Source organism: Astyanax mexicanus, chromosome 15 (genome assembly GCF_023375975.1).
Source record: "Astyanax mexicanus isolate ESR-SI-001 chromosome 15, AstMex3_surface, whole genome shotgun sequence".
Lineage (NCBI taxonomy): Eukaryota > Metazoa > Chordata > Actinopteri > Characiformes > Acestrorhamphidae > Astyanax > Astyanax mexicanus.
Genome location: NC_064422.1, coordinates 25,961,225 through 25,979,514, shown reverse-complemented (window position 1 = coordinate 25,979,514; position 18,290 = coordinate 25,961,225). Strand labels below are relative to the sequence as shown.

The following is an 18,290-nucleotide window of genomic DNA, read 5'->3' as shown; positions in this document are numbered from 1 at the left end:
ACCACATATGCTCGGGTAAGCCAGGGTGCTATCATCTAACAGTTTGTCCCACGTAGTTTGTTTTAACACTGTAAACACGCAGACTAAAGTCTGATACACTTGCCTCTGAATGGCGAAAGAGCTAGCACTGCAGTAAGCAGCTAATGCTAATACTGCTCCAGCCTTGGTGCTGGAGAAACTTTACTGAAACACCTTAATAACGCTGAACCACCTTACTGCTCCTCACAACCTGACTGGTAAAATTCATACATAAGGCGCACTGATGATTTTTGGGAAAATGAAAAGGATTTTAAGAGCAAAAAATATGCTAAAAGTAGATTAAAATCTCTTTAGCCTTTGTTTATAATTTGACTGATCTCTCTCTCTCTCTCTCTCTCCTTTTCTCTTACTATGTTTGTGTATATAAAGGATGAAGACCTGGCAGAGATGCGTCACTCAGCAGAGCAGATGGAGCAGCAGTACAGCCACCTGGTGGACTGGATCCTGGTGAAGGAGGACTCTGCCAGTGCCTGTGTGGAGCTCAGGCACATTCTGGAGCGACTGGAGAGGGAACCACAGTGGGTGCCGGTCAGCTGGGTCCGGCCCTGACTCTCTGCTCCATTCAGACCATCCTCATAAATCCATAAACTGCTGAATTTCTGAGTTCACCAAAAGAAACCCCAAGAAACCCAGGAATGTTCCATGGGTTTATGAGATGAACCTGGCAAACAGTGCACCAATGGCTATTCTACTGTATCAGTGACACTTTCATTTCTGTATCATCACGCTCATAAATGATTGTAACATTACGCCTACCTCTAGTGAATAGACAAGCCCTATCAGCATCAGCTATCTTCATGTAATGATCAGTGCGTGATGTCATTGGCCCACCCCAGCAAATATATGTCTATGTATGTGTTCATGTGAGAAATTAATGTGTTGCTGATGACTTGACACAAAACACAAAAACACAAACACAAAAATTAGGTGTTGACAAAGGCTTTCTGAATTGAACTACACTGCACAAATTACATCTTGGCAAGTGAATCTATCTTAGGTCATGCAAAAAAACATGTATCTCCAAAACAGAAACTTTACCTTCTTAACTTTCAATAGAATCAGTCTAACAAGATTTTATTTCTGTTCATCCATTTATCAAAACTTTGCATAAAATGTAAAGAACAACTGGCAGTTTTAGACTAGTGACTCATTTACATAATCACAGCCTTTTAACAAGCAGAATATTCTCCACAAGGGGGAGCTATCAGTACACCAAGCTATCAGTGCTTTTGGTGCTTCACATCACTGACAATGTGTCTTTGTTTATTTAATTTAATAGTTATATCCAGGAACCTGTCACGTTCTTAAGTAGATATTATTATATGACATTATATTTTAATTATGAAATGTATAAATACGTTTCAATATATTTATATATATTTTTTAATTAAGAAAATTATGTATCAATGGAATTCATTCATTTTTTAAAATCAGGTTTTCTTCACAAGATCTGTTTCTGAAATAGTTTCTCTGATTTTGCTATTTATAGGTACATGTTTGAGTAAAATGAACATTGTTGTTTTATTCTATAAACTACAGACAACATTTCTCCCAAATTACAAATGAAATAATTGTAATTTAGAGCATTTATTTTCGGAACATGAGAAACAGCTGAAATAACAAAAAAAGATGCAGAGCTTTCAGACCTCAAATTATGCAAAGAAAACAAGTTTATATTCATACAGTTTTAAGAGTTTAGAAATCAATGGAATAAAAAGGTTTTTAATCACAGTTTTCATGCATCTTTGCAGGTTCTCCTCCAGCAGTCTTACACACTGCTTTTGGATAACTTTATGCCACTCCTGGTGCAAAAATTCAAACATCCATCTTTCTCTTGATTATATTCCAGAGGTTTTCAATTTGGTAAAATCTTAAAATTAGCAAAATTATATATGAAACTAGAGTAATTAGAGATGTTTGATATGTTCCCCCTTGCCAATCAGTATTTTGCAGTGTTTGGTACCTTTAGTCTTGTTTCTGTTTATCTTCAATTTCCTGAGCTAAATCAGGTTTGGATGAGCAGAAATAAACATAAAACAGTACAGGGGCAATGCAGTATTGGAGTAAACATGGTAGCACCATAGACTTCAGTATCATTGTTGTATCTGAGATAAAGAAACAGAAAGTATTTGACTTTTTACAGTTAAGCACACACTGATTTCCTGTAGTGAAATTAAACTTTTGGAACGTCTTGGTTGCTAGGACTTGCATGAATTACCACCTGTACTATTTGAATCCTTAAAGATACAACTATTAACCTTGACTGAGAGCTTTATGTGTTCATCCTAGACTAAGACTCACACACTCACTGAAACCATGACTGTTCACTGCATATCACTGAAAGCCTGTTGGTCCCTGCTCATATCGTGTGTGTGTGTGTGTGTGTGTGTGTGTGTGTGTGTGTGTGTGTGTGTGTGCGTGTGTGTGTCGTCCTTCAGTGGTGGCTGTTTTTATTAATCTGAATGTAAATGATGGTGTTGTACTCTACATACTGTATTTGCAGTTAAGTCCAGGGTTTAATACTATGTAAGTTAACTAATTCTCTGTTTTTTTATTGCTTTGTTATCCTATTTGTAATCTTCTGTTATACTGTATAATAACTGAAATGATGAGTCACGCAAACATTTATTACAAACAGTATTCCAGTTTATTAGGAAAATGGTATAGCAGTCAACTTACAGAAATCAGGGATGAGGCATGTCATAAATGTTAAGGTCATGTGATGCTCTGGTATGTTGCGACTATGTAACCTTTAGAATGTAGTATGTTTTTAATGCACTGTGCATTGTGTCATTCCAAAATAAGACCCAGTTTTTGTGACTATTTCCTCTTTTTTTGACCAAGTGAGCTAAAACATAGTTATGATTATGACAATGGAGTTCTTTTATTTTTATATTAGTGTGTAAGAGGTCTAGAAATATAATAAAATGTATGGATTTTAAACGTTTTGTGAAGTTATTTTATTGTCTGGTTTCCCAGAACTGAATTATGGTGAAAACTAATGGTGAAAGAATACAGATATTATATTTAATCCAAATCTAGGTTTAGTCCACAAAAAGACCCTTTCATAAATATTGCATCAGCAGCAGTTTGAAAAGAGGTGGTGTCTGACTTCACATGTATCAAAGAAGGTATGTGCTAGTCTTCACCCTCCTGGTGTTGGGGCATCACTAGTGAAAGGGGAAGTCCTAATGAGAGGGTTGGGTAATAGGCCTTGTTAATTGGGGAGAAAATTAGTTAAAATTAAAAAAATATATATGTAAAAAAAAAATAGTATTGATTATGAGTATTATCATTCTGACAGATGCTTTTTTGACTGGCTGATATTAAAGGGTCGGTTCATTCCTCTAAAGTTATTTTTAAATGCAACCTTATCCTTGCAATAGCTGTGCAAATATTGTCAAATCATGCAACACTGCCCACACTTCATCCACCCTGTCAGCTGGCCAGGGCTGGGTCTACCTCAGGTCAGTACCTCAGGCTGCCCAGAAAATGCCAACCAAAAGCCGCCCTGTATGCACATCTACACAGAGAGCATTCTGCTGAATGTGTTCAACCTGTTCTCTTTCAGTTTCTTAACAGGTGGCACAGGGTGAGAAGCCTCCAGTTTAGTTTGAAGGATCGGGGGGAGGGATGTAGGGGTTATGCACAAGTGCAAGACTGGGAAGACTGTGCAATGACTTGCACAATCTCCTGGATGGTGAAAATGCTGGAAAGGTGCCAAAGCAATTGGAGATGGCAGTGTTAAAATTAGCTCTGCCTGTCCATGCTTAGTCATTCAGATCCCATGAGATGAGATGAGACATGAGAGCTATGTAGTGAGCAACTCCTGAATTCCCCACGAGGCCATGAACAAAAATTTAAAATGAGCTTTTTCATTTCTGCTCAGGTTAGGGAATATGTGTAGTTCAATTAATTTTTTTTATTTATTTAAATAATCAGTAGGTTTAAATGATTTATATTTTAGCAACAGGAAAAACAATAATAAACCAAATATTAATCAGAAAACTACAGTGAAGAGCCACCAACTAAATATGGTATAATACAAAATGTTTCATTACTTAGTGTTTTCACATTTTATGTTAAGTAAAGCTTCAGTTTTATAACTAAGGTAGCCAGTCGAACAAATTAATTCAATTAAAGGTTATTTTAAAATAAACTAAAGAAAGAAAAGGTTGGCCTCTCATTTTCACACATTTTATAAATACACATGTGGGTGAAGTGGCCAGAGTGCTCATGGCAATTATCATTTATCATGAGCAATCAGTAAGTATCATGAGTTTGAGAAATGTCTGATAGTGGGTGCCAAATAAATGAGAGAATCCACTTCCTTGTCACATATGTAAGGAAAGATCGGATCATGCATCTTTCAAGCTTTATAAACACCTTAACCTTCTGAACCACTCTCCCAGCAATCAGCAGCACTCTAAAAATTAAAATATTTGAAAAAGCAGAACATGCATACAAACAGATAAACAGATAACAGTTATGTAATTAAGAAATGGAAATTAGTGAAGTTGGATTTGTAAGACCAAGAAAACTTTTAGAAAACAATTGTTGTTTAATTGCAGAAGTCTTGAAAACGTGTAGCAGAGCTTCATGGAAGAGTCATATTTATCAAAAAAGCCTTTCTATATCCTCATCAAAATATTAGTTTAGGGTACTATTACTAAATACTGACCATGCAGGGTATTCAAAACTATTTTGTTATTTTAAAACCTGAAAACTATAGAAATAAGAGTAACTAGAAACAAAGCAGTAATTTTGCTTACAATACATGGATAAAAAAATTAAACTATAATCTGTTACTATTTGGAAATCATGTCATCTTTTTCTGCTTACAGACACCCCACCATGCAAAAACTCCAACACAGCACACTGATAGGTCTACTGAGCACAAAGACAGGCCAATCAGGATGCAAATCCCACCCAATGGGCACACAAACAAGTCTACTGACCACAAAGACCAATCAAACAAAACAAAAATGCACAAGCGAGTCCAATTCCCAGGATATTGTGGCCAGTAGCGAGCCATTATCAAAATTAAAAAGAATCCACCAAGAAAACACAGGAGAGGTGGGAAGTATGCGCTTAGCTACTTGCAGTAACAAATTCCAACCAGGATATTACCGTGTGCCTTTACTATCCCTGTAAAAATCTGTTCCTTTTTGTACACGAAAACCAGGCCAACTCTGGGTTTGAGATGAATTATGTGGCTAACAATGTGACAAACAGCAAATGATAGATGCCCCACTTACAGCACAAGCTGACTACCTTTTAAAGTCAATCTTTAGAGCATGAGTCAGGAACCACAGCAGCTGGAAGGCCAGCTTTTTCGAGTGTTGCAGCAGAGGCCTTCAAATGACAATAACACACTTATAGATCTGGTGTCTTCCCTGCACTCAGACCTGCACTACCATGCAAACTCTGCCTCAAAAAGCTGCTCTAAATACCTCTTGTATTTTTCAGTGCATTTCTAGATTGATATATCAGTAGCTGCAGGCTGTTTGAGGAGGAAAATCACCAGTGCCAGACTCCAGGCAAGCTCCATCTTGCGTTATACACACACTCCTCTGGTAAACAACTATATTGATATGAACTGAAACACACTCCCACCCTGTATTGTTCTGCTCGGCACTCAGGAAAGCATCCATAACCTCACAGCGTGAAAACAATGCACAACCTGGACGCTGTCCCATGGTGCACACAGTAAGTGCAGGCCTGTTATGGCCTGACATGCTGATGGTCTGGAACTCAGCATATAAATATATATTTATCTATTTATTTTTCTTTGCTAAATCACTCTTTATATATTACATTAAAATGTATTATGGTAATGTGTAAAGAATTGTATGGAATAGAAATATACAACAATTATTTTAACAGGAAAATAATTTTTCCTGATAGCGATAGGTTTTGTTCTAGTTCTCTAGATTTTCTATGACATTTAAATCTGAAGAGAGTGAGGGCCATCCCAGACCATTCCAGGACCTCTAGAGTGGTTGGCCAGGGTGGGCAATATTAATTTAAGCAGTAATACACAAGAGGAAGTGCTATAATATGTAATAGTGGCACTGCTATGCACTGCAATATTACATGTTATAGCACGAACCTCGAGTGTATCATTGCAGTTATACCACAGTTCCATTATCACTGAAAGATTTTGAGTTAAAGAGGACAAAACAATATGATCTATTTAGTTATAAACACGAGTTAAAATAGTTCTGTTGCTGCTCTGTTTGTAGCTGCGCTGTTTGGTTTGTAAGCGCTGCATCGTTGCCTCTCAGACAATCACATTGCAGGGTTGGAACTAACTGTGGTATAATTGTTAATAAGCTTCACCTTTCTTACGGCAGATGAAACCCTGATTCATATGACCAAATATATAAATTCGTAAATTTATCAATTTTGTCCTAAAACAATCCACCACTCCTCTATTTCTTGGTAAAGAGTGGGAATCATGGGCATCCTTGGATGTGAAGTGATATTCCTATAGTTGATGGCTATAAAATGGCTATTGGATTTCTCCCATGGCTCTGTATGTTTGCTGTTGTGTCATGCATTTCTGTTAATGTTAAAGGCCTGGGAAGGTTTTATACCCTTTGCCCGTTCGGTGGAATTAATTGATATTGAATGTCAGCTTTTGTGATAGCTTCATACAGCTCATTGTTAAGCTCCTTATGCTTAACATTAGCTACAGATACAGAACACTATGGCCCATGTTTTTGTCAGGCTCTCTCTCTGGGTGTGTAGATGGCACTATTTCCTCTCATGACTTCCATTGTGATGTTGGTCAGCACAGGCGTCTATTAGCTGATTTATTGGGGATCTGGTGCTTTCCTTCAAGTGAACTGGCTGCGTAGTGATGCTGCAGTGACGGCAGTTGGAAAATTTGCAGCATTGCAACTGAACTGGGGCTGAGAAGTAGTGAGTTAAAACACAAGCACTGCCATATGGACATGATGAAGAAGAAACTATGAAGAAACTAAGAACAAATATGGTGGAATCTTTTTTAGGTGTTAATCAAATTCAAAAAAAGGTTTAATTATACATACTTATAGCATTTTTCAGCATTATAAAAATTATATCCCTTTTTTAACTGCGCTGGCAGGAGGTGTACAATAGCAGGGCTCAATATCAGACAAATGCACAGAGCAGCTTAACTGACAGTAAACTTCCTGTTTTGCAAGGCTGCGGAACTAAGAGAGCTTTGTGGATTGTAGTTTTGGTATCTCTCTCTCTCTCTCTCTCTCTCTCTCTCTGTGTGTACGTGCACAAAACTCTGAGAGACACTAATGAACCATCATCAGCAGAGTGGATGTAGAGGCTTCCTAAAAGGTAAAGCAATATGTTATTTGTTTTTAGCACTGTTAGCTGTTGCTAATGTTTTATGATTGTTATCCTCATTAGCAATTCTTCAAAATCTCTGAAGCCACTTCTAAGCAGATCAGTGTATAAGGATTAATCTAAACTCTAATCACCTGGCTAGGGAGTTTAACTCTAAAAGCTAATGTAGCTTAGCAGCAACAGAGATCTATCTATCTTTCTATGCCTGCCATTCCAAACTGCCAATCAAGAGAAGACATTAAAAGATTAAAAGCATTAACATTGGTAACATTCAAGTATTTTTATTTTTAGTTGTGGTCTTATGTAACAGAAATAACCATAGGCTACTATATTGTTACAGTATATTTTCATGATCAATCGCTCTTTATCACTTATAACTACACATAGTGTTTTTGTTGCTGTGCCCCTAATACTGATTTAGTCTGAGCTAAAACACTCCTTATAACTTCAACACAAAACTGCTGTAAACTGAACAGGCAGGTAGTCCCTGATTCACGTATTTAAAGGGCCTCTATCATGGGAAAAAAATCCCTTACTTTATTAACATAATTTTTTTTTTTAATTAATATGTAAATAGGTTCAAAAACTGGAGTGTTCATTTCCAGGTTCAATAAAGTCCATATATGAACAGGGATGGGTTATGTCATATCAGCCTTAAAGGTCTCATTCCATCATTTTTTTAATTATTTTAAAATGTCTAGTTGTGGTCTCTAGTTTGAATGAATGCCATGTGAGCTGTTTTTTTGTGTCAAAAAGTGCTCCGGTGATCTGGTATAATGCTGCTTTAGTCCGGAGGAGGAGTGGACAGGGAGAAACGATAGGATTTCAGCTCTTGCTCATAAATATTCATACATACAAACATATCACCTTTAAAGATGCAGTAACATAATTCAATTCTGAGGAGCAACAAAAGGTTGGAAGGCAAAAACAATTATTATGACCATTTTAGAACATAAATGTACATAAATGTGTGGACCTCAAGACAAACATCTAGCATACAAGAAATGTAGGAGAATACAGTATATAAAATATCTAATTTAGTATAATACAAAATGCATAGTCTACAAACTGATAATTGACCAGATATTTTTCCACATGATTAATTCAGAATAAGCAGTATTAGACACTGGAAGGGTCAGTTTTCAGAACTTAAATATACATAAATGTATGGACCTCAAGACAAACATCTAAAGTACAAGCAAATGTAGGAGAATACAGTTTATAAAATATTTACATAATATAGTATAATATAATACAAAATTCATGGTCTACAAACTGATAATTGACCAGATCATTTTCCACATGATTAATACTGAATAAGCGGTATTAGACACAGAAGCTAAAAGGGTCAGCTCAGGGTCAGTGCTTTACACTTATGCATCAGGGCTCATGTTGAAATAATGAATGTGGTCACACTGTTTTGCAAATTGTTGCACTCTGATGAAGACCTACAAACCATGACCTGCTGGTTTACCAGGAGGTACTGATAGATGCAAATGTGTTTCAGTAAAAAGCAGTCACACAAGAGTAAGAATGACATGACAAGTTTTTCCTTCTTCTTTACTTAATATTATTTTTTTGTCACTTTTACTATATTAATTAGGTGTCATTATTTTTTTCATTTCAATACTTTAATTAGTAAAGGAAAGTGCATGTATTTATACAGTAGCATGTACAGTATTATGTAGCACTAATTTAAAACTCATGTATATTAATAATCCTGTAAATTACTAAGCTTTAATAGCTGTAGAATAAAATGTTGCTTTGTTAAACGAATGCCTTTTCCCGGAGCTGCTTGCTTAATCTCTTGTGAAGATCTATTACTGTGTTTGAGTATCACAGTATTCTGCACAACAATAAGACAAACAACCTGCAGAGTTTATGGAAGGCATTTATTGCACCACTGTGTGAACAACTTCTGCTTGTCAAAATGTCTTCCCTTTTTTTTGCGGCTGGCTGATAAACGAGGCGTATTCGAGCACAGACCAGAACACATTTTCCGAACCATGTCTGACTCCTGAGGCATGCAGTGTCAGAGTGTGTGATGTTAACACTTAGCCGCTGGGGTGGTCTTGACCTTAAGGAGGTCATCCAAGCTCTGCTAGCAGCATGACAAGAAAACAGAAGACTGCTAGTGAATCAGAACATGACAGCTTATCATTTTAAAGCATTCTTTACAGCTTTTTGCACAGCAGTACTTTCGCCTCTGCATTTAATCTTTTGAATTCTAAATAAATGACTGGACTTTTAACAATACAGATTGTTTTAGCCTTACTTTGGAGGTAGGTTTATTGAGTTTAAAGGCCTTTTATTTCTATCATTCTGATATATAGATTTATTTCTATTATTCTGATAGAGGATTGAACAGGCCAGGATTTTTGTCAAATCTGAAAAATATAAAAAAAAAAGTAAATCTGCCAATGTAAAAATGGAATTAATAAAATAATAAAATAGTCTCTTTCCTGAATTAATTTTAAAATCAATATTTTTCTGAATACAAATCAAACAGTTCATGTTACAAACATGCAGAATGTGGGTTTGATTCTTGTTTCTGATCTGGAATTATAAAGTGAAGTAGAGAGTGAACAGGCAGCTTCTCCATGTGTCCTGTAGGAGATTTCAAAGCCCTGAAATTTTTAGTATGTAAATATGTTATTTTACAGCAAAAAGAAGTATTTTGTATCACCTACACCTGTAGCCCGTATACGGCACAAGGCATTTTAAAGTGTTAAACTCTGTGTGAATGGGCCTTAACCAGAACTCCAAAAGTCCAGTCCTACGTATAGGGTTTAACTAGTTAACCTAGTTACTAGGAGCAGTGAGCACATTCACACACGCATGTGCGCACACACACTCACACAAAGGAACAGTAGCCCAGCACCCAGGGAGCAGTTGGGAATTAGGTGTGAATATTAAGTGTGAATGCAAAAGTACTGTTCCATTATTCCCCCGCTGCCAGCTGTTCCAGAGGATTGATCTGATGACCTTCTGGTGACCTTCTGGACTGAAGATGGTATGAGTAAAGTGTTATGTGATAAATTCAAAACCATCTATCGCATAGATCTAATTTTGGTGAAATATGTAAATTACCTCTTACCAATACAGACAGAACAGGGCAGTAGCACTGGAAATTGTAGGAAACAGTGTAGCCAATAGTTTAGGCTTGGCCACTGCCCTATGGACACGATGAAGAAGAAGAAGAAGAAGAAGAAACTTTATTTTAAAAAATGTGAAAAATTATTTTACGGCATTTACACCACTGCCTTTATAGTCTTTATGTAGTTAGTACATGTTCACAACTTTCTCCACCATTGCCATGTTTGTTGTCAAAACATTTCATTTTGAACTGTCGTCTAGTGAATATATTGCTAGATATATGAGGATAAGAAGCATGTGGGCAGCAACGATTAAGGCCTGTTCACATGAAGTTAAAATTGCAGTCTGTATTATTTTGTTTCTAAACTGAAAGCTGGAGCATTTGCAAGTGAAAAAGGGACATAATATTGTGTTTAATGGTACCAGTGTGCTGAAACGTCCATGCCTGCTAAGCTTAATATATTAATTCTAAAAACTGGGGTTTTAGTCGCTTTTCGCAGGAGTTCTTCTGGCCATGCCACGCGTCTTTACATATTTACGTCACAAGTACAGCCTTTAAAAGAGGATCCGGATTAGTTTTACTGAACACAAGCAAATGATGGAGCAATGGAGACTCCAGAAGGGCAAACTCAAAGCTCAGTAGCTCATTCACTCGTAGTAAAAACTAAGTGTGTAGTTAAAGTGAAGTTTCAGACTGAGTGCTCTCTCTCTCTCTCTCTCTCTCTCTCTGATTAAACATAACCTGGAATCAGATTCATTCGCTTTGAAAGGAGAACGTGTTACACCTGTTACCACCCAGTTTAAAATGATTCTTTCGCATGCTCTGTGCAGTTACCCAATCTCACTAAAGAGGGCCCTCAATCCCAAAACTTACAGACATCATCTTTAACATATTTTGTTCACATAAACTTAAAAAGTTAGAATATAGACTACTACAAACCTTCTTTTCAGAATAATAGAATTAAAAGGTATTTAAACTGAATAAACTTATCTTCAAAGTAAGACTAAAATGATTAGGCAGAAAGTAAGATCTTCCCCATTTCCTTTTTAACTCAAATGTAATCAGATAATCAGATAACACAATGTTTGATTATTTAGTAACAGAATTAAAACAAGTAATACAACTCTAATACTCTAATAAATGTAGATTTAATAATATTGGCCTTTTACACAGGCTATTATTGGTTATGAGTATTTAAAGAAGTAAACAAAAAGCCATACATGTACTGAGAAAGCATAAAAAAACAAGCTATACAAGAATATAATATGTCACTTCCTGTCCATAAAAACAAAACTGTGACGTTCCTTTACCATCAGACTGACTCAAATGCTTTGAGTAATCTTTCACATACACTTACGATTGATTTGGATGTCTTCTACATCCTGGTATGTATGATGCATCCTGACTCAGCTCATATTCTACAGGGACCCATGTACTATTGCAGCTATATATATGTATCTTACTACATGTCCTACTGCAATTAGTCAGTTACAAGAAGAAGGTTCTCTATGCTGTTTTTATTATAAATGAATAGGCTCATATCCTATCTGTATTACTATTGCCCACTTTGGTGGAATTGGTACCTAAATATGCCATAATTAATTTATTGTTAGCACACTCTGTGGTAACCAAAAAAAACTCCAAGTGCCATATGTCCATGATTCTCAGAATTACGAGGTTTTTAATAACTTGAAATGCGAATACAAGCATGTTAATACTCCTGCACACTGAAATGGCATCGAAAGTTAACTTCTTTAACCTGATTATATAACACAAACATCTCTTTAACTTTTCAACTACCAAACACCTTTTAAGTCATCTGGTGAAGTTTGCTGGTGTGATTGTTTGAACGGTAGAATTAATGTGCACGTTGTCATATAACTTTTTCTTTTAACCTGTTTAACTTGCAAAAGAGTATCCAGAGACATCTATGATGAAGCCCCCTTAATTTTAAATAAGTGAATAAGAATAACATTACAGCATGTGAAGAAATTGCTTGGGGAAAAAAAATCTAATATATATCATTTTTTCCTTAATTGAATTTATCTACAACATGTTTGCTTTTTTAGCAATAGCAACTACTATGCCTGAAGTCTGTGGTGCATTACGCTCTTCAGTGATTAGTATTATAGTAGTAAGCCAAGGTGACTGGACTTGTGTGGTATAATCTTTAAAGATTATAAGATTATAGCACAGGTCTAGCCGTCTTGACTTTCTTAATACATTAGACCCTGCTAGATTTTAACTGTGTCAGCATTTTAACCCATACAATTACAACTCCAGACTTACAATTTTAGTGTGCTAAATGTGTGAAGATTAGGGATGGCAGATCAGCATGTTTCTAGTAGGGGTGGGAATCGATTACTATCTCACGATTCGATTCGATTCCGATTTTGGGGGCCACGATTCGATTCAAAATCGATTTTTGATTCAAAACGATTTGAATTATAAATATTTCTGCTTCTGGCTTATGAATCGTATTGAAAAAAAACCCTCCATAATATACACTGGTCCTGGAGCAAGTAATGTGTTACAAAAACAATAAAATGTGCAGGAATGTGGGTCCTCAGTGACAGAGGAATCACTGGGATATCACAATGACGTTAATGAACAATAAATACATAAATAAATAACACTGCTTTATTACCAGGCTACTAGCGGTGGTGTGTAGGTGACGCTGCTGGGCTGATGTGATGATAGCAGTGGAGCGCTAAAGTTCAGGAGCAGCTGCTGATTAACTAGTTAATTTAAGGTGGTTGTATTTCTTCAGAAAGGGGGCAGGAGGTGGAGAAATTAATTCATATTGTCCATTCCTTAATTCCTCTGTGATGAGGAGCTGAAATTAGCTCTGATTAGCTTATTGTTATTTTTCCGTTCCGCCTTAAATGCTGCAGCCCGCTGCCACCTGTAGCGTTATTTAAGGTGGAACTGGAAAGTTAGCTAGTTAGCTAGCTAACAGTTACTGAAACTAACTACTAGCGATCTTTTTTATGCTTGTTATGAAGCATTCTGCCATAAAACATTGAAACTACACGTTAATCTAAGGTAATATAGTGCTTGTTCTGCCATCTTACCGGTGATTCTCAAACACCTACGCTCTGTGTGTGTCTGGAAGATCTCCAAAGGGACAAGCGCTATCCCCAGGGTTGCCAGGTCCAACAAAAATACCCAGCCCAAAATCAGTCTAAAACCCGCCCCTCAGAATCGATTTTGGGACATTTTAAATCGATTCTGAATCGTAGTAAATGAGAATCAAGATTCTTATGTGAATCGATTTTTTGGCACACCTCTAGTTTCTAGCATATTATCTATGTAGCAAATATTGGGAGTTATTTTGTTATTTCACTTGGCATGCAGTTTAGTAAACACTGAAGGCACTGTAAGACATTATACATATTTATGTTTGACCTTTACTGGTCAAGCACTAGAAAGTACTTGTTAATCTGCTGTTTTCACATTTACCATAATTAAGCATAAGATATGGAGGACGAAAAATGACATAAGTATAAATAAATAAATAAATATATAACTGAAAAAATACAAAATGTATTTATACTTTTGTCATTTTTCGTCCTCCATAATAAAACTGGCTACTAAAAAATCAAGCAACTTTAGCTTTGGGATAGATTTCTACAGGATTTCCCCAGGAAAACAAAGTTAGTGGTATCGTCAATTTCACGTTAAAACGCTACGTATGACCTACTCAACTTCGTTACTAATAATTCAGCATACATTTATGAACAGTTATGGACCGAACAGGCTTAATTTAGATTAATCTTTAATCGTTTAAAACAGCTCAATGAAGTCCCTCATCCCCCTTCGGTTTCTCTCCCCTTCAGAGCAGACATGGAGCCTGCGGCTTTGGCTCCGCCCCCTTTTGGCTTGCCATTCTTGCACGCGGCCGACGAATGATCCTCTTCTGGCTGCTGATTGGTCGGTCTGTTTGCTTCTCCCGCTCTGATTGGTCGAGGCGTGGGCTCACAGTAGCGGAGCGGTCCTAAAGGACTGGAGCAGGAGTTGAAAGTCACTCGGCTCTTTCTTTGCAACAGGACTGTGGGGGGCGTGCCGACGGAGACGGGCTGTTCATCGTTCAGGCATGGCTGGAAACACCGCGAGAGGAACGAGAAAAGTGCTGTTTTAGTTCCTACGAAAACCGAACTGTTTGCTGAAGCGGATTTTGTTGTGGTTTTCGTCGCTTTCGGTGTTCACCGCGTTTACGAATGAATTGCACCAGGTGAGAGTTTAGTGCGTCACAGAGCTGCAGGAGTGTGTTTGGGAGCAGTAACGTTAGATTAGTGGGAATAAGACAACAACTCTTTTTAATGTGTGTAAACTGCTCTGAATTATTATTTAACGCGTTTCTCCAGCTTTAAATGTGTCTGTGTGCATTCTGACTGATTTTACCCTTTTAGTAATATATTTTTTGATTTACTTCAAAAACAATAAAGACAGTGTTCCATATACATCTCTAGAAAGAAAACAAGAGACAACTTAAAAATTATAATTTTTTTTATTTTACTACATTGAAAACCTTTGAAAATATAATTAAGAGGAAGATTGATGATCACAAGCCATCAAACCAAGCTGAACTGCTTGAATTTTTGCACCAGGAGTAGCATAAAGTTATCCAAAAGCAGTGTGTAAGACTGGTGGTGGTTAAGATGCATAAGAACAGGTTATTCCACCAAATAAATATGAACTTGTTTTCATTGGATTACTTAAGATATGAATGCTATGCAGTTTTTTGTTATTTCAGCAATTTTTTCAGCTTATTTTCTGCAAATAAATGCTCTAAATGACTATATATATTTTGGAATTTGTTAGAAATGTTGTCCGTAGTTTATAGAATAAAACACCAATGTTCAATTTATTCAAACATATACCTATAAATAGCAGAATCAGAGAAACTGATTCAGAAACTGGAGTGGTTTCTTAAATTGAAGTGGTTTCTTAATTTTTTTAGTTCTATATAAAGTTACAACCCCATATCAAGCTAAATGGTTGAATTTACATTAGGAATCTATTACAGCATGCTTGTATTTTTGTATTACTGAATCCAGCAGTTATTGTAATGCAAACATACATTACAAACAAATAGTTTTGCTGCATAACTATTTTTGGATGATATTTCAATGAACAAAAGTATTTTGTCATTTTATGCAGTGATGTATAGTACCATAATCACTTATTTATTACATTTATTCTAAAGAGTAGTAAGCTTTTCATTTAATATAAAAAATGTAATCACTGTTTTTAAGGTTGACACACCAGCTCTATTACATTAATTCAGATTTAAAGCATCTCTTTGCTGTTTAAAAAAACAATAGATAATATTAAGGTCGGCATAAATAATTAAGGCTACGTTCATATATTGTATAATGATCGATAAGTTGGTAACGTAAATAATGTGATGTCCTAATTATAAGGAAAATATGTAATGGTAATGGCCATTAAAACAAAACATCTTTTAAATTCCCTTTGCTCTTTGCTAATGCTATTGGTGCATTTAACTTTAAATTTAAGAGAAACTGCATAGGAAAAATACCAATCTTTTTATGTAGTTTATAAATGGTCCCTAAGATATTGTATTTATCTTTTAACAGATATGTTATTCTTTCTACTGGGAGGTTAACAACAACGCTTTTATCCAATTCTGATTTTCTGGTATAGATTGGGTCTTTTTGGGTCTTTTTTTGGGTCTTCTCTCAAATCTTTAAAATTGTATCCCAAAATATTTTTGATCCTTGTGCACTGCCAGAAAGACAGCAGAACAGTGTTGCTGTAGCATCTCTAAAGCACTATTTTGTTCTTATTTCTGACTGAAATTATTCTTTGTCATTTGTCAGTTTTATTAAAATTTTACACTCTAGCATCCATAGGTCACTGACCTGGCCAAAATAGATCTCAGATAACCTTCACATGTATTGTACACTCAGGCTAATATGCATGCACTGTTTGCTTTCCCTTAAAATAGCCTGCTCTAAAACCTCAAATCCATTTATATTAATCACTTAACGAGTAGATGTACAGTCTTTTGTCTGGGTAGACTTAATTACTGATTCACACTTTTTCTTTTTCTGCCCCGCAACAGAGTTTTGCACATCTTGAACCCCAGACCGATGCCATCTCCAATCATGCCTGTGGATGTGGCCATGAGGATCTGCCTGGCACACTCCCCACCCCTCCGCAGCTTCCTTGGTTCATACGAGGACTGCAAGTCCAGGAACCTGGTCAACCAGTACAAACCACTACGGCCATGCATCAGCTCCAAACCCAAGGTGGAGGCCACAAACCGAGGATGGAAGAGTCCAAAGGGGAAAGCCAAGAAGAAGGTGGTATTCGCCGACTCCAAGGGCATGTCCCTTACGGCCATCCACGTCTTTAAGGAGTTTGAAGAAGACGCCATGTCTGACTTGCAGTTCGAGCTGGCAGACTTGGAGAACGCCATCGGGGGTATGAAGGTGGAGAAGGAGAAGAGTTTTGTTTTAGACTTCCCCCAGCCTGCTGCAGACTACCTGGACTTCCGAAACCGTCTCAAAAAGAACTCTGTGTGTCTGGAGAACTGTGTGATCCAAGACCGTACTCTCACAGGCACAGTGAAAGTCAGCAATGTGAGTTTTGAGAAGGCCGTTGATGTGCGGATAACGTTCGACTCGTGGAAAAGTTACACGGACGTTCCTTGTGCCTACATGAACAATGTTTATGGTTGCACAGACATTGACACCTTCTCCTTCACCATCGACCTTCCGAGTTTGGTGCCCCCTGAAAAGCATGTGGATTTTTGCATATCCTACAAAACCCACGACCAGACGTACTGGGATAATAATGATGGGAAGAATTACAGGTTGATTAATGAGGACAGCGATGGCGACCATAATGGCCATGCTGCTCCAGCGCCATCCGAAATCAAGAGCCCTGGCACGCGACCGGAGACGGAGTTTGATCAGTTTGGGAGCCCAAGGACATCCAGTGGCTTTTTTCCAGAGTGGCAAAGCTGGGGTCACATTGAGAACACCACTCCCTATTGGTGAGGCCATTAGGGTGCCCCATGCAGTTCCATTGAAGCCACAGGAAGTTCTATGGGTAAAACCATAAAAAGGGTAAATGCTAAATAAAAATTGGGTCCCTGGGTCCCTCTCAGAGTTGTCGGTTATATAGCAATAATAGTCTAGAAATTGAAGGTTAAAAAACATTGAAAAACATTGTTTTGTCACTCAAATTGAACCCTCAGCCCTTCAAAATATTTGTACACCCATTGGCTGTATTGCTGATCTGATTCATTTGCATATTTCAAAATTGTTTATCTTTTTTAGGTAATGTTAAAAAAATGAATAAATAAATAAGGATTTTAACACCCATTGTGAGAAGTTACATAGCCAGGTGCTCAACTAAACATAAATGGTTTAATGGTATAATTGCTCCTAACTATGCTGTGCACTAAAGCACTTAGATTTGAAACTGTAACTGTTATAACGTAGATTGCCTTCCTTCGTGATTCTCTGATTGTTAGTCAGATTGTTTGTGATTAAATGGCATTAGCTGTTCGAAAGAGAATAAATTACTAAAATAAATAAACAAATAACACCATCTGTTGCAAGGGCAAATTTCTTCTCTTAAAATGAGACTTTTGTGCAATTGTTTCCTTCTTTTTTTCTTCTCTGTTTTCATGCTTATTTTTGTTAACTTGAAAATCAGTGTAGCAACATTGCCCGGATTAGTCGAGTTTCACCCTATGGCTACTCTCAGAACACTGTGCATTAATATAAGGGGATGTTCATCTCCTGCTTGTGGAATGTGATTGTGAATG

General features: G+C 36.8%; 2 protein-coding genes across 5 annotated transcripts in view; both read left to right on the top strand.

Annotated features, from left to right (window-relative positions):
- mpp3b (MAGUK p55 scaffold protein 3b) overlaps nt 1–2,982 on the top strand; it is a 30,323-nt gene extending 27,341 nt beyond the window's left edge. For all 3 annotated transcript variants that reach the window (XM_022668847.2, XM_022668849.2, XM_022668848.2), the window contains one exon: nt 409–2,982. In XM_022668847.2, the coding sequence (XP_022524568.1) occupies nt 409–588 (180 nt within the window). In that variant the 3' untranslated portion in view covers nt 589–2,982. The remainder of the gene's footprint in view (nt 1–408) is intronic.
- A 4,316-nt stretch (nt 2,983–7,298) lies between these two features.
- Nucleotides 7,299–17,576, top strand: ppp1r3cb (protein phosphatase 1, regulatory subunit 3Cb). Of its 2 annotated transcripts, none has more exons than XM_022668845.2 (2): nt 7,299–7,377; nt 16,575–17,576. In XM_022668845.2, the coding sequence occupies exon 2, from the start codon at nt 16,603–16,605 to the stop codon at nt 17,512–17,514; it is 912 nt and encodes a 303-aa protein (XP_022524566.2). In that variant the 5' UTR covers nt 7,299–7,377; nt 16,575–16,602; the 3' UTR covers nt 17,515–17,576. The 2 variants fall into 2 exon arrangements, with proteins under 2 accessions (XP_022524566.2, XP_007251204.3); XM_007251142.4 differs by lacking the exon at nt 7,299–7,377 and adding an exon at nt 14,493–14,717.
- The last annotated feature ends 714 nt before the right edge of the window (nt 17,577–18,290 follow it).